Source organism: Sus scrofa, chromosome 2 (genome assembly GCF_054392235.1).
Source record: "Sus scrofa isolate SSC_HxYL_T2T_F1_AM1 chromosome 2, Sscrofa_HxYL_maternal_Yorkshire_Landrace_v2.0, whole genome shotgun sequence".
Classification (NCBI taxonomy): domain Eukaryota; kingdom Metazoa; phylum Chordata; class Mammalia; order Artiodactyla; family Suidae; genus Sus; species Sus scrofa.
Genome location: NC_139384.1, coordinates 152941690 through 152959290, shown reverse-complemented (window position 1 = coordinate 152959290; position 17601 = coordinate 152941690). Strand labels below are relative to the sequence as shown.

The window sequence follows — 17601 nt, the reverse complement described above, 5'->3', positions numbered from 1 at the left end:
AAAAGTGGCACTATAAAGAATAGCTTGAAAATAAATAAGATAACTAGAAATACAAAGTTGGTTGAAATTAATTTGCTTCTCAGTATTCAAAACAGTAAAGAAATAAGATAATGTTACTGAATTTGTTCTGATATAATCTTTAATACTATATTTAGCATTCCCTTTAGTTTCTGAAAGATTTTTACTATCTCTACTATGACTTTCCCCTTAGCATTCAGAGCACCCAAACACTAAGTTAAATAATAATCAATTTTCAAGACTATTTACCTAATAATAATTTTTAAAAATTTTACTATACAATGGTAAAAAAGAAAATGACTATAAATGAGTTGAAAAATATCAGTTAATGTTGAATCACTTTCTGTTATGGAACAATGATTAATGTAAAACTACAAAGCTGCTATAAATAAATTAACTTTTGAGAAAAGTAAGTATTAATGTTTAAAAGCTAAGCTGATGGTGTGGTATTAATAATGCATGCATAACAATTTACAGGATATTTTCAGTAAATGCTTAAATTGTTACAATCTGCTCAGTGGATAAAATGCCATAAACAGTGTCATATGCTTTTTTCAGTTTGCAATTTTTTTCATGTAAATATATACAGGAGAAAACAAGACTCTTGGCATTTGAGCTGTCTTCATATCTGTTAGATTATATAGACTTTTAAAATTATCACCTGCATTTGTCTTTGATTGCTCAACTCTTTTTTTGGAGGTTACTTTTTCAACAGGCATAAACTCTTGAGTCATAATTCCATAGACTCCATAGGTAGAGGAAATTCTTTTCCCAAAATAGTACTTCAGGAGTTCCCACTGTGGTACAGTGCAGTGGAAATGAATCTGACTAGGAATAATGAGGTTCCAGGTTCAATTCCCTGGCCTCACTCAGTGGGTTAAGGATTTGGCATTGCCAGGAGCTGTGATGTAGGTTGCAGATGTGGCTCGGATCTAGCATGGCTGTGGCAGTGGCAAAGGCTGGCAGTTGTAGCTCTGATTTGACCCTTAGCCTGGGCATCTCCATATGCTGTGGGTGTGGCCCTAAAAAGCAAAAAAAAATATATATATATATACATACACACACACACATACATATATATATAATTTCAATCAAACATTATAGATTCCTTTATTACTGTATAGTTTCTAGAGAATTTTCAGCTATATTTAAGCCCCACTGCAGAACTAAGACTGCTTCTCTGACAATCAATGTAGTTTAAGGAAACCAGATAGTACTTCGAGGTGTCTCTACTTAATTTACTAAGAGGCATTTCAGAATACAGTACACTATAAAATTTAATTTTTCATGGAGTCTAGATGTCTCTCATTTCCTACTGAGATATAACAGGTGAAGTTGAAACAATTTATAAATGAAGATTTATAAATAATTTATAAACAATTTATGCACCTGTATCAGTTTTGACAAGAAAATGTAATTACATATGGAAAATAATCTATACTATTACAGAACATTGTATGGATATGTACTTATCTTTGAATTACTTTTATACAACCTCCCTATAAAATATTGTGCTAAAGTATTTATATTATATATTCATTCTGGAGATAAAATCTGAGAGTAATCTTAAAGTATCTCTGAGGGAATAAATAAATAAATAAATAAATAAATAAATAAATAAATAAATAAGTTCCCTGTGGTGGTGCAGCAGAAACGAATCCAACTAGGAACCATGAGGTTGCAGGTTCAATCCCTGGCCTTGCTCAATGGCTTAAGGATCTGGTGTTGCCATGAGCTGTGGTGTAGGCTGCTGATTCGGCTTGGATCCAGCATTGCTGTGGCTGTGGCTGTGGCTGGCAGCTGTAGCTCCAGTTGGACCCCTAGCCTGGAAACCTTCATATGCTGTGCATGCAGCCCTAAAAAGCAAAAAAAAAAAAAAAAAAAAAATGTCTCTGTGGGAGTAAGTAATTTAAATTAATCACAGTTTTACTCACAGCCCTATTGCCTCCATTACTCCCAAATGAGCTCATTTAATAGTGAAAAGAGACAGTGGAGCTAAATTCAAGTACTTGTGGTTCTATCCTACATATTCACACTAATATTCATGTACCTCAGGCAAATTTTTTATGTTTCCAGGCCACAGTTTAGTTATCATTAAATTAAGAGAAATGGGCATCTCTTAGGTCATATACAGTTTTTAAACCCTAGGTCAAGTGAGTGGAAACTTGGTGGGATGCAAAATTCTTATAGCATTAGCAAGTATACAGGGTAAGAAAGAAGAAAGGAAGGTAACTAAACAGGAATAAACTTCAATAAGGTTGGTTCTTATGCTTTAGTAGTGGGGAGGAAGGGAAATTGTTTTAAAATAAAGTACAAACTCCTTATTCTGCTAACTTTTCTTTGTGTGGGACTACAGAATAGAACATGAGTGTCAGTAGGAGAGGTAAAAATAACACATTCAGAACATTTGTAATGACAGAAGTCATTGTAGTAATAAATGAGGAAAAGAGGTAAATATATATCCCAATTCAAATTTTTCCATTAATGACCTAAATTCATATATGTCAGATATTTATAAGTTCTTTATCCATTTCTAGAAGAATATAAATAATTCTAGAAAAACTACAGGTTCTCCTGCACACTATCCAGAACTCAATACAAAATTATCATCTTAATAAGAAAGTCATAAGAAAAAATGAACAATAAAAAAACACAGCACACAAATGATCCACTTATTACAGTGATATGACAGATCCCGAATTAACTGATTAAGGTATTGAAATACATAATAAAGAATTTCACCAGAAAATTATAATCTATTTTTAAGGAAAAATTAAAATTCTAATGCTAACAAATGTTATAATTGACATGTAGATTCAATTGATGATTTAATAATAAGAGAGAAATTTGCTGAAGTGGAAGATTGGTCAGAACAAAATATCCAGGATGTAAAAGATGTACCAAAAATGATATTTAAAAAATAGAGAGGGGCATAGAAGATATGAGATATGGTGAACAGATTTAACACACATATCCCTTGAGTCACAGAAGACAAAGAGAAAAAACATGAGGCAGAAGCAGTATTTGAAGTCAGACTGCTGAAATTTTTCTATAGTGATGAAAGACATCAAACTACATATTCAAGAAGCTTTAAAAACTGCAGACAAGATAAAACCAAAGAAAACTAAAACTGAGCATATAATACAACTATTGAGGAGTTCCTGCTGTGGCTCAGCAGGTTAAGAGCCCAACTAGTAACCACGAAGATGGGGGGTTTGATCCTAGCCTTACTAAGGGGGGCTAAGGAACTGGCCTTGTGGTAAGCTGTGGTGTAGGTCGAAGACACAGCTCAGATCACTCATTGCTGTGGCTATGGCATAGGCAGGCAGCTAAAAGACACCACAAGAAATTATCTTCATGGAATAGAATCAAGAAGAAAACAAAGATTCATCGAACTTACGAAAAATAAAAAAATTTCTGCTCAACATCGCTAATTATAAGAGAAATGCAAATCAAAACTACCATGAGATACCACCTCACACCAGTCAGAATGGCCATCATTAATAAATCCACAAATAACAAGTGCTGGAGGGGCTGTGGAGAAAAGGGAACCCTCCTGCACTGTTGGTGGGAATGTAAACTGGTACAGCCACTATGGAGAACAGTTTGGAGATACCTTAGAAATCTATACATAGAACTTCCATATGACCCCACAACCCCACTCTTGGGCATCTATCCAGACAAAACTCTACTTAAAAGAGACACGTGCACCCTCATGTTCATTGCAGCACTATTCACAATAGCCAGGACATGGAAACAATCCAAATGTCCATCGACAGATGATTGGATTCAGAAGAGGTGGTATATATACACAATGGAATACTACTCAGCCATAAAAAAGAATGACATAATGCCATTTGCAGCAACATGGATGGAACTAGAGAATCTCACCCTGAGTGAAATGAGCCAGAAAGACAAAGACAAATACCATATGATATCACTTATAACTGGAATCTAATATCCAGCACAAATGAACATCTCCTCAGAAAAGAAAATCATGGACTTGGAGAAGAGACTTGTGGCTGCCTGATGGGAGAAGGAGGGAGTGGGAGGGATCGGGAGCTTGGGCTTATCAGACACAACCTAGAATAGATTTACAAGGAGATCCTGCTGAATAGCATTGAGAACTTTGTCTAGATATTCATGTTGCAACAGAAGAAAGGGTGGGGGAAAAATGTAATTGTAATGTATACATGTAAGGATAACCTGACCCCCTTGCTGTAGAGTGGAAAAATAAAAAAAATTACAAAAAAAAATTTCTATGTGCCAAAAGACAAAAGAATAAAAAGACAAGTCACAGCACAGAAAAGTGCAAAATCAAGAACGGGATTGTATCCAGAATATAAAAAATTTCAAAAAGCAGCAGAAAAATAAAACAGAATAGAAAAACAGGCAAAAGACACAAACAGATACCTTACAAAATAGGATAAAAATGGCTGATCATAATAATACAAACAGGCACTCAGCCTCAATTACAAATTAGGAACTATAACATAGGAATACTAAAAACATCCAGCAAAATGGCAACAATGCAAATAACCTAATAATGTCAGTTTTAGAGATGATGAAGAGCAACAGTAACTCATTCACTGCTAGAATGAGGAATGCATGTAAATGCATTTTGGGAAATTGATTTACATTAGTAATTAAAGAAGAAGATCTGCACAGAGTCGACGTTCCACTTCCTCCAATTAAAGAAATATGTACATAGTCTATACCCAGAGATGTGTGAAACAAGTTGACACAATCTTGATCCTAACTAACTAGAGAAAAAAGTACACATGGATACTGAAAATTTTACAAATATATTGATAGCAGCATTATATGAACGAGTCAACAAAAAAACCAATACAAAATTCTCAATAGTGGAATGAAGAACTCATACCCTATTCATAAAATACACTACTAAGTGAGATAATTAAATGAACTCCAAGTACCTATGCCAATATGGATTCCATAGAATGATGATAAATTTGAGGAACACACAAATAACACATTTTGCACTATTCTATTTGGATAAAATTGAGGAAAGAGGTCAAAATTAATGAGTTATAAATTTAAAACTGTGGCTACATTTGGAGGAGAAGCGGGGCGACATCTGGGAGGTGCATTTGACTGGCTTCTGGAGCGGAGATAATAGAGGTTTTCCCTTTCAAATAACTAATTGAGCTGTACTATTGCATCTGGACTTTTCAATGTATTATGAGCAAATAAGAAAATGCTCTCTAAAAGTTGATTGCAACTGAAAATAAATAGGATAGGATAGCAATAAAATTTATAACTGTGCTATATAACTGTACATTGAATAATGAAGATTAAAAACAAGTATTACCATACCTATAATTCTAAAAGATTTTATTTAAAAAAGAGCAAAAAGTAAAGAAATGTAATTCAGAGAAATATGGTGCAGATTTTTTTTAATTAAGAAGAAATTACTAGAATGAAAGAATATGAAACTTTAAAGAAAGGATATTTATAAACTAACCTTTGAGAGGGAATCCGCAGTTGCAAGCTGTTGATCCTCTCTGTCTCCAGAATCTGGTACACTGGGGCTGAAGGCCATGAGGTCGGCCTTGGGCGGCCCCTCCCCAGAGCACACCCGCTGCCGCCGCCGCCGCGGAGACGAAGCCCAGCTGCCCACCGCGCTCGAGCACACCAGCCGGGCCGGCCCGGGCACGCACGCGCCCTCGCCGCGCGGCGCCGAGCACCGCAGCGCCGTGTACACCAGCAGCGTCAGCACCAGCAGGCTCGACACCGCGCAGATCGCCACCACCAGGTACACGTGCACGTCCACCAGCGCCGCCTCCGCCGCCGCCGCGGGGCCCACCACCAGCCGCGAAGACGCCTTGGGCGCCGCGCCGCCCTCCTCCAGCCACAGCAGCACGGTGGCCGTGGCCGTCAGCGCCGGCTCGCCGTGGTCCTTCACCAGCACCAGCAGGCGCTGGCGCGCCGCGTCCGCCTCGTCCAGGGCGCGCGTCGTGCTGATCTCGCCCGTGTACAGCCCCACGCGGAACGCGCTCCGCGCGCCCCCCGGCGCCGCCGCCTCCTCCTGCAGCTCGTACGACAGCCACGCGTTGTAGCCCGAGTCCGCGTCCACCGCGCGCACCTTCGCCACCACCTGGCCCGCGCCCACCCCCCGCGCCACCCGCTGGCTCACCACGCCCGCCCCGCCGCCCGCGCCCCCGGCCCACCCGTGCGGCGGCCAGGGCGACGGCGGCGGCGGCGGCAGCAGCGCGGGCGCGTTGTCGTTCTCGTCCAGCACGAACACCTGCAGCGTCACGTTGCTGCCCAGCGGCGGCGCGCCCGCGTCGCGCGCGCTCACCCGGAACTGCAGCAGCTCCAGCTCCTCGCGGTCCAGCGGCTGCAGCGCGAACACCTGGCCGCTCTCCGCGTGCACCGACACGTAGCTCGACAGCGCGCGCTCGCCCACCCGCCGCTCCACCAGCGAGTAGGCCACCCGCGCGTTCTCCTGCGCGTCCGCGTCGCGCGCCGACACCGTGAAGATGTGGCAGCCGGGCGCGTTGTTCTCCTTCACGAACACCGTGTACTCGGGCTGCGCGAACACCGGCGCGTTGTCGTTCACGTCGCCCACCTCCACCGACACGCTCGCCGTGGCCCACAGCGAAGGCGAGCCGCCGTCCCGCGCGGTCACCACCAGCTCGTAGCTCGCCACGCTCTCGCGGTCCAAGGTGCCATCCAGCACCAGCGAATAGTAATTCTTGAAGGTGGACACCAGCTTGAAGGGGACATGGGGCGTCAGCGAGCAGGTCACCTGCCCGTTGGCGCCGGAGTCCCGGTCCGACACGCTGATCAAGGCGATGGTGGTGCCCAGTGGAGCGTCTTCTCTTACCGGGAGTGACAAGGACTTGAATTCTATAACTGGGACATTATCATTGGTGTCTTCAACTTCCACCATAACTGTACAATGGCCAGAGAGTGGGGGCTGCCCACTATCAATGCCATCTACAAGAATTTCATAGAATTTGCTTTCCTCAAAATCGATATATCCCTTTACCATAATTTTTCCCGTGATTGGATCTATGTAGAACTTGGATTTCACATTTGGTGAAATATCAGTTGAGAATGAATAAAAAATGTTCCCATTCGAGCCTTCATCTAAATCTGAGGCATTAAGCTTAATTACTAACGTTCCATTAGGAACATTTTCTAGTAATTTCACCGCATAGAGTGTTCGGTCAAAAGCTGGGGCATTGTCGTTGGCGTCCAGAACTGTAACGAGTATCTGAACGGTCCCTGTCAGTTCAGGTTTGCCGCCATCAGTGGCGGTAAGTACTAAAAAAATCTGCGGAGCTTCTTCTCTGTCTAAAGGTTTCCTTAATACTAGCCCGAGACGTTTTACCCGCTCGTCACCAGATGGTTTTTCCAGCGAGAAATACTCGTTGGGGCTCAGCGTGTAAGTCAGCACAGCATTGACTCCAATATCTGCATCCGAGGCGCCCTCTAGTGGAAACCGAGAGTCAAGCGGCCTGGATTCCGCCATAAACAGATTCTTTTGTGTTCCGGGGAACACAGGCGGATTATCGTTAATGTCCCTCACCTCCACCTCCACGTGGAATACCTGCAGCGGCCGCTCCACGATCACCTCCAGGTGGATGCTGCACTCCAGGCTCCGCCCGCACAGCTCCTCCCGGTCGATCCGAGAATTCACAAACAAAATGCCATTCTGCAGATTTACCTCCAGAAGGTCCCCGCCGCCTTTGGACGCCATCCGGAACAGGCGCGGCACCAGCTCCGCCAGCTCCAGCCCCAGGTCCTGAGCGATGCGGCCCACGAAGGTGCCGTGTTTGGCCTCCTCGGGGACTGAGTAGTGGATCTGGCTGCTCCCGGCCTCCCAGGCTGCGAGAAACAGAAGTGAGAGCAGCAGACGCCGGGATTCCTGGCCGATTGCCCAAGAAAACTCCATCTCAAGCCCGCAGGGCTTTGTTCTCATTAAGGGGGTCTTGCTTCAAAATGGAGAGATATCCCGCGACCGTTCAGGACAATGACACTGCTCCTTCCATTTTTTCAGTATCTGGGTGGTGGACGCAGCTTCTTTACAGTAAGAATAGGAAGGACTTTTTTCTCCCTAGTGGATCAATTTTATGGTTACAGAGCGACACCATGTGGCTCCAAACGGTAAGTAACAGACTCTAGAAATCCAAGCCAATCTTTCAGCCATTCCACACATTTTAACACTGTTGGACAAGAGAAGCACATTTGTGTACTACTGAGATACCTGTTTTTCACTACTAATTAATTATGATCCTTACTTTCCCCACAAGAGCAGAATTCACTTCAGTGGAAATTTTTTTTCGTAGAAGTATTTACCCAGACCCAGCCATATAGTTAACATAACATTTTGCAAATATACAACTGGTAAAGTGTTGGTTAGGAGACGTCATGACAGTTTGTGTGTGTGTGTGTGTTCCTGAGAGTGAAGAAAGATAGTTATTAATAATGACACACTCTTCACCGTTGAATCTTTCATTCCTGGTGTTGAAAACTTCAAAGAACCCCCTTTAGGAAAGCTCTGATCTCAAAAATACGTCATTGAAAGGGAATTTCAAAAATGTTCAAAAAAGTAAGCAAAGACCATCATCACTCAGTTGAAAATCTTTAAATCATCTAAGGGCTGAGGGCAAGGCAGCTTTAACAAGGAAATGGGATGTTACAGTATATACAGTTTGCGTTGAAAAGTATTCCAAGTAATTTTATACACTGGAACCCATCCACCTCGCAGGAGAAAGACAGGTATTTTCTCATTTTGTCTCTTTTGACTTCTACACAACTTGCCTGTTCTCCAGAATCTAATATGCCTAAACTTGTATTTTCTCCTACAGTACTCACACCTTTTTGTCAGAGTGAACAGTTTCCTGCTTCCGATAACATTCATTAAACAAATATACTCATTTCAGTCCCTGCCTAAGTAATATCCATCACTTCCAAACTCTTTTCAAAGCAGTCTCCCTCATTTTATAAGAACTTGAAAGTTCCTTGACCAACAAAAATTTTCATGATTAAACCAACTGGGCAGGCAATTTTACTTTCCTTTATACTTCAGCATCTAGATCACCTCACTTGGGCCATTTATTATATTAATTTCCCTTTTGTAGGTATTTAGATATGTGTGTCTAATCCCGCATTTTTAAAATATAAACTGTTAAAGAGACTATTTGGTGTCATAATAGTTTAATGGCTCAGAATAATTACTGAGTATTTGCCAAATATTTACTGAGTAAAGTGGCTTGGTTTTCTTCAACTGCCTAATAAGGTGGTCACATAGCTAGTTAGGAAAATATGATGTTTTTTTTTTATTTATTTTTGTCTTTTTGCTATTTCTTTGGGCTGCTCCTGGGGCATATGGAGGTTCCCAGGCTAGGGGTCGAATCGGAGCTGTAGCCACTGGCCTACACCAGAGCCACATCAACGCGGGATCCGAGCCGCGTCTGCAACCTGCACCACAGCTCACGGCAACGCCGGATCCTTAACCCACTGAGCAAGGGAGGGACCGAACCCGCAACCTCATGGTTCCTAGTCGGATTCGTCAACCACTGCTCCACGACGGGAACTCCGGAAAATATGATGTTTCAACAGTCTTTATAGTTTACAGAAATCCAAAAATACTTCCCTCAGATATTGCTCTGCTTAAAATATATTTCAACGTCCGCATTGAACACCTGGGTTTTAGCTTAATTTTCACTCCAGTTCTTGGCGGTCATGATCTTTGAGACATTGAGTTCTAATGATCAATAAAGAATTTCCAGTTAATACAGCACAATATATTTTCCTGACATAAATAACCTTAATATAGAGGGGCACAATAGTAGCGGTTTGCCAACTTTCTTTGCCTCTTTTTCATAACTTCTTACCCCATGGTTGTCTAGGACAAAAAAAAAAATCAGTCTAGTGAAAATAGCTCTAGGCTCCCATTGTATGAAGAGCCAAACACTGCCTTTTTTTTTTTTAGCTAAATCATAAATCAAAGTAATTTCACTGTTTGAGGATTCAAAGTGTAGATGTGTGCAAAATGATGAGTATCAAACACACTGAGAGAAAGTGTGAAGGACTCCCTGTCTATTTATTTTGCAAATAATTAAATGCATGGATGAGGAATGCAAAAGAATAGAAAGGATATTTATTTGGGAACTATTCAGTATTTGCCTAGTATGGCAGCAATACCTCTCTAAAGGGAAAACCTCCAAAGTTTTTTAAATGTCTTATTAGCCGAGAATCATGTTAGCCAAGAATTTGAAGAAGAGAGCTTGATTTGAAGATTGAAGTCCCATATCCTGGAAGACATGAACTCTGGATGACCTCATTATTTACCACGGGATGAAAATGAAACCTAACAAGATAGTGCACTGAGATTAAATATGCTGTGGCTAATACTTGATGGACATGAAGGCACAAAGAGCAGTGCCAGAAGGAGGAAGTGGAAGTGGAAAAATGGAGGCCTATTTTACATGTCAGCCTCCCCCATGATATCACTGAGTATGAAGCAGGTTTCTGCAAGGAAACTTGAGCAAGCAAGTACGACGTTGGAGTACACAACTGGTGCAGAAAAGTATCCATATAATTGCATACACTGGAACCCATTCTCGGGTAGAAAATAATACCTTTTTTTTTTTTGGTCTTTTGAGAGCTGCACCTGAGGCATATGGAGGTTCCCAGGCTAGGGGTCTAATCGGAGTTGTTGCTGCCAACCTATGCCACAGCCACAGATACGCCAGATCCAAGCCCCGTCTGTGACCTACACCACAGCTCACCACATCACCAGATCCTTAACCCACTGAGCGAGGCCAGGGATCGAACCCTCAAACCCTCACGGTTCCTAGTCAGATACATTTCCACTGCGCCACGATGGGAACTCCGGAAAATAATAATTCTTAACAAGACTAATAATATTCTTTCAAAAGGAATATTTTCTAAATAATGATACACTAATGGAGTACTAAAATTTCACTTCCTATTGATATCTTAACACTTACTCATAAAAGTAGTGAACTGAAGATGAAAAAAATACAATTCTAAAAACAGTAAATTATTTTTGTTTTTTAAGCAATTGGAAAACTAGCAACAACACACAGTATTGCCAAGTGTAAGCACAAAAATTAAAATAAATCATGTTCAAGAAGAGAGAAAGAACTGAGGCTCTGGATAAATGACTAAGTAAAAGCGACTCCACAGCAGATAACAGGCTTCATAAACTAATACTGGAAACTGAAGATGTGAGAGCCTAATAAAAAAGAGTGGCCTGTGACATTTGGACTAACATCTACTAGGGATTCCAAATGAAATGCATCATGAGCTACTGAAGTATTGTGCAGATATTAGTACACCACAGTTTAAGTCAAATACTATTTGTTTTGGCCAAGCTGGCTGGCATGTGAAATTTTCCAGGCCTGGGCTCAAACCCATGCCACAACAGTGCCCCAAGCCACTACAATGACAACGCTGGATCCTTAATCCAATGAGTCACAAGAGTATTCACAGTCTAATCAATACAATTTAGCCTGCAAAATCTATCTACCTTCTATCCAGACTTTCAGGAATAAGATAATCCTACAGCAATTTTTTTTTAAAACCTGCAAGGATGGTTCTCACTACTTATTGCTGTTTTGGTTCAACACCATTAGTACCAAGAAATTCAATCGTCTTAAGCACTAAATCAATACCTGGAAAACTCTATTACCAGAATCGAGGCTAACTGGTCAAATATTTCCAAGAGAGTAAAAATTGAGGAATTAAAGGCATTTTTGAAATAATATTTTCAAATTACTCACCTTGGCAGGAAGATCAGCCTCCGCATGCACCTCTTCTTCTCCATCCCCACTAATGGGGCCAGGCGGAAGGCTGGGGCTGAAGGCCATGAGGTCGGCCTTGGGCGGCCCCTCCCCAGAGCACACCCGCTGCCGCCGCCGCCGCGGAGACGAAGCCCAGCTGCCCACCGCGCTCGAGCACACCAGCCGGGCCGGCCCGGGCACGCACGCGCCCTCGCCGCGCGGCGCCGAGCACCGCAGCGCCGTGTACACCAGCAGCGTCAGCACCAGCAGGCTCGACACCGCGCAGATCGCCACCACCAGGTACACGTGCACGTCCACCAGCGCCGCCTCCGCCGCCGCCGCGGGGCCCACCACCAGCCGCGAAGACGCCTTGGGCGCCGCGCCGCCCTCCTCCAGCCACAGCAGCACGGTGGCCGTGGCCGTCAGCGCCGGCTCGCCGTGGTCCTTCACCAGCACCAGCAGGCGCTGGCGCGCCGCGTCCGCCTCGTCCAGGGCGCGCGTCGTGCTGATCTCGCCCGTGTACAGCCCCACGCGGAACGCGCTCCGCGCGCCCCCCGGCGCCGCCGCCTCCTCCTGCAGCTCGTACGACAGCCACGCGTTGTAGCCCGAGTCCGCGTCCACCGCGCGCACCTTCGCCACCACCTGGCCCGCGCCCACCCACCGCGCCACCCGCTGGCTCACCACGCCCGCCCCGCCGCCCGCGCCCCCGGCCCACCCGTGCGGCGGCCAGGGCGACGGCGGCGGCGGCGGCAGCAGCGCGGGCGCGTTGTCGTTCTCGTCCAGCACGAACACCTGCAGCGTCACGTTGCTGCCCAGCGGCGGCGCGCCCGCGTCGCGCGCGCTCACCCGGAACTGCAGCAGCTCCAGCTCCTCGCGGTCCAGCGGCTGCAGCGCGAACACCTGGCCGCTCTCCGCGTGCACCGACACGTAGCTCGACAGCGCGCGCTCGCCCACCCGCCGCTCCACCAGCGAGTAGGCCACCCGCGCGTTCTCCTGCGCGTCCGCGTCGCGCGCCGACACCGTGAAGATGTGGCAGCCGGGCGCGTTGTTCTCCTTCACGAACACCGTGTACTCGGGCTGCGCGAACACCGGCGCGTTGTCGTTCACGTCGCCCACCTCCACCGACACGCTCGCCGTGGCCCACAGCGAAGGCGAGCCGCCGTCCCGCGCGGTCACCACCAGCTCGTAGCTCGCCACGCTCTCGCGGTCCAAGGTGCCGTCCAGCACCAGTGAATAGTAATTCTTGAAAGTGGACACCAGCTTGAAGGGAACATGATGAGTCAGGGTACACGTCACTTGCCCATTGGCACCAGAATCGCGGTCGGACACGCTGATCAGGGCGATGACAGTACCGAGAGGAGCATCTTCTAATATAGGTAAAGAGAGTGATTTGATAACCAACTCGGGTACATTATCATTGGTATCCAAAATTTCAACTAGAACCGTGCAGTGATCTGCCATTGGGGGATTTCCTTTATCAGTTGCTTCTACCTGGATTTCATATAATTTAGTTGACTCGAAATCTATGCTACCCTTTACACTGATGTATCCATTAACGGGGTCTAAGTGGAATTTCGACCGAGTATCTGCTGATGTGTCTGTATTGAAAGAATATACAATGTCCTTATTTACTCCTTCATCCAAATCAGAGGCGTTAACAATCACTACTAGGGTACCATTTGGTGCATTTTCAAATAATCTGACTCTGTAGACTGTGCTCTCAAACTCTGGGGCATTGTCATTCACATCCAGAACGGTGATCTTCAGCTGAGTAGTACCAGTGAGTTCTGGTTTCCCACCATCAACTGCTGTTATAAGTAAGTGATGCTCAGCAGTGTCCTCTCGATTTAAAAGTTTTTTCAGGACAAGTCCAAGGGATTTAATTTCCTTATCATTTCTTTTAACATCCAAGGTAAAATAGTCATTGGCGGTAAGACTGTAGGTCAACAGCGAATTAGCTCCGACATCTGCATCTGATGCGCCCTCTAGCGGAAACCGAGAACCAGGCGGCCGGGATTCGTAAATAAACAAATTTTTTACTGCCACTGGAAACATTGGCGGATTGTCGTTAATGTCCTTCACCTCCACCTCCACGTGGAACACCTGCAGCGGCCGCTCCACGATCACCTCCAGGTGGATGCTGCACTCCAGGCTCCGCCCGCACAGCTCCTCCCGGTCGATCCGAGAATTCACAAACAAAATGCCATTCTGCAGATTTACCTCCAGAAGGTCCCCGCCGCCTTTGGACGCCATCCGGAACAGGCGCGGCACCAGCTCCGCCAGCTCCAGCCCCAGGTCCTGGGCGATGCGGCCCACGAAGGTGCCATGTTTGGCCTCCTCCAGGACCGAGTAGTGGATCTGGCCGCTGCCGGACTCCCACAGTAGGAGAGGCAGAACTGCAAGCAGTAGTCGCAGGTCTCCCTGACTTTCTCTCCAGGAAAATACCATTGCAAGCCTTTTGCAAATACTGGATCGCTTTTGTATCGATCAAAACCTTGAAAATATTTTTAGTTCCTTATTCTTCTTTTCTTAAATAATCATCCCATGCTAGTATTGCCCGTATTCCAGAGACGGAGACGAAGAGCAGCCTCTTGGTACGTAATGAATGCTGTATTTCTTTTGTGGTGAAATACCTCGCGGTGGACAGCGACATCATGTGGCTAAATGTGTAAGTATTAAATACATGTGTTTATCTTCTTTTCCTTCCATTGAACTCGCCCCCAATTTCTTCTGTTGTAATTTTCTTCGAGCACTCCTCAGAGTCTTCATGTTTTACCAGAATATATCCTTAGAACTTTTATACTAATTTCATCACTTTCAATTGGACCAATCCATGACATACAGTTAAATATACTGTATTAATGATAGTGATTACTGTTATAACAGTAGTGGACAGCTACTGGAAATATTTCCCATGAAGACAAGTAGTATTCCATTTATTATTCTATTAAGTTCTCACAACAATCCTCTGAAGTGGGTATTAATATGATTCCCTTTTTATAAACATCAAAATGTGGACGGGTACAGGTTAAGTAGCTTAAAAATACTAACTTGATGGTGTTGGGTGAGATATCAATCAGATTCAAAACTCAAGACTTTAACCACCTGGCCATGAAGTCTATATTTTACAAAAACAACAGGCCTTTGATATTTGTAACCATCAAAACATCAAGACATTGAAAATGTGTGTATGTGTATCCATATATACATAATTTACTTCTATGTTATACAGCAATTGCTCATTTATAAACTATGTTCACTTCTTTGTAGAATGTTTACAAATGACTCTCGCATCCTTTGTCCAATGACTGCATCTTTGTTAGTTATCTTAGCTGTTATTTATTTAAAATGCCACAAGTCAGTATTTTACAGTGCAGATATTTTTAAATTTGGTTTTTGCTGCATGAAAACACTGAGCGATTTGGGTATTTGTTACATTCTCATCAAATCAAGGAAAAGTATATTAGTCTTTTTGTTAATTTCCACAGCATGTATACATTTCAACTTACCTGTATATCCTAAAATGTTTACAATGTGAAATGAATGTGTTTTTAATGAACTCCATGCTGGGTGAGTTACTGGATTCCAGTTTGGAAGAACTGGTGTTTAATCAGTAAAGAGAGAAAAGTCACTTTGGGACATGACTCACACAACATACTAAAACTAGGCAATGAAATGTGCTTAATGTCTCTGTAAAGTTAGTAAAAGACATATATTCTCTCAGCACTGGAAGTCAAAAAGAGAAAATTGATAGAAAGAGGTTGCATTTAGAGAGGTAAGAGAATGCCCAAATTTTGGTTATAGTCAGACCGTTTTTAAATGACATCAAACATGTGATTTAAATATTAAGAGAAAAATTTTCATACCAGGTTTCTTTCCGTGCACTCATTGAATGCAAGACAACACTGCAATTTACTCATATTTTATCATTAATATTTAGAAAAGAATAAATTATCAATTAAATTTTAATGAATAAATAAGTGAATACTTTAAATTAACTTTCTCAAGAATATGAGGTTAAGTTACATTAATGGTATTCACTAATATAAAACACATAATTTATAATTAATTCTGTTGCACTTGTTCATGATGAAGTAAATATTTCATAATTATTTTGGAGAAGTTCCTGCTGTTGCACAACGGGATTGGGGTTGTCTCTGGAGTACTGGGTCATGGGTTCAATCCCCAACCTGGCACAGTGGGGTAAGGATCTGGCATTGCCTATAGCTTGTTTGCATTGCAACTGCAGCTCAGAGCTGATCCCTGGCCCAGGAACTCCATATGCCACAGGGCAGCAAAAAAAAAAAAAAAAAAAGTTAAAAAAATGTATTTTTGGAAAAGCATAGATCTAGGAAATAATTATAGATATCAATATGCCATTTAGTGCTTTGGTGGATTTTGATAGGTAGTAGCTAGTTTTTAAAAATGAGAGACAAAATTAAAATTTTAAATATCCTGGACTTCATATTAACAAGAAGCCTTTGACAACTTACTGTAATACTATGTATCTCATGACATTTAAGAGTATACTAACTGCGAAATGGAATGCCACAGGGAATTTATAACAGAGGATCCTCTGTAATGATTATTAGGAGATGAAGGTAATACTGAAAGGAACTATATGAGTTTAGAAGATTGGGCTAATGTGTGATTAAGGAATCAGTGAATAATATCTACTCAGACATCTCTTCAGTCAACTTAAGAAAGTGGAAACAGGGAATAAGAAATCAGTTAGGGAAGTTCCCACTGTGACTCAGCGGATTACAAATCGGATTATTATCCATGAGGATTCGGGTTTGATCCCTGACCTCACTCAGTGGTTAAGGACTGGCATTGCTGTGGCTGTGGCATAGGCGGGAAGCTGAGCTCTGATGTGACCCCTACTGTGGGAAACTTCCATATACTGCAGGGGTGGCCCTAAAACAGGCGGGGGGGGGGGGAAGCAAAAAAAAAAAAAGAAAGAAATCAATAAACACTTACGCAGTGAGAGACTGTGACTCCTGGAGATATGGGTACACCTGGATATAGTTTTAAAAGTTTACCATTTACCAACAGTAGAAATGTAGTGGCCAGACTTCCAGTAGGACAGAGCCCATCTGACCGTTCACACTTTCTGCACACAAGTCTCAAGGAGGTGGTGAGTAGCTAGGGTACTCTAGCTGGGGTAAACCCTCCCATCAAAGAGTTTCTTCTTTATTTGTTCAAGTCATTTGCTTTTCTAATATAAAGCCTCCGGTGAACTTTTCTGATTTCCAGGAAGCATATGCGGTCTGCATTTTGAGGTTTATCAACTCTGAAGTGCTCATAAATTTCCTCAGGAAGAAATTATCCTTATGTGGAATTCAGTATTTCCCCACCCAAATCCTCAATTCCTTTAAAACCTTATCCCAGATAGAAATGGATATTCTGGCCTATCTGTGAAATGGCTAAGGCTAAATCACTTAATATAAGTTATTTCATGATTCATCAATATCCATGTATATATGGCAACAACAACAACAAAAACACAACAACGGCAAATAACTAAGGACTAAAGAGTGGAAGAAGACAGTATTCCAGCCCAAGATATTGTCCTTTGGTTGAAAAAAAAGGCTTTTAATTTCCTTTCCAACTATAATGTTTACTCATCAAGTTTAGTGTTTTAATGGCCTAACATAGGAGTTTGCACTGAAAATGTAGTCATTCCATGCCAGTCCTCACCTTTTGAAGAAACTCCACTTCATTAAGAATCTGGATGCTGCCAGGTGGAATTAAGTGAGCTCAGGCCTGGGAAATCTTAGCCCAGGCTTTGAATGTGGTG

The 17601-nt window shown here is 43.2% G+C and overlaps 2 protein-coding genes across 2 annotated transcripts; both read right to left on the bottom strand.

The window, feature by feature from the left end:
- Positions 1-5491: 5491 nt before the first annotated feature.
- LOC100621600 (protocadherin alpha-4-like) lies at positions 5492-8065 on the bottom strand. Its single transcript, XM_085014800.1, has one exon. It carries the CDS (start codon positions 7967-7969, stop codon positions 5492-5494), a length of 2478 nt encoding a protein of 825 aa, XP_084870926.1. The 5' UTR covers positions 7970-8065.
- Positions 8066-11641: 3576 nt separating this feature from the next.
- Positions 11642-14432, bottom strand: LOC146405788 (protocadherin alpha-3-like). The gene has a single exon (XM_085014799.1). The coding sequence runs from the start codon at positions 14247-14249 to the stop codon at positions 11763-11765; it is 2487 nt and encodes an 828-aa protein (XP_084870925.1). The 5' UTR covers positions 14250-14432; the 3' UTR covers positions 11642-11762.
- Between the last annotated feature and the right edge of the window lie 3169 nt (positions 14433-17601).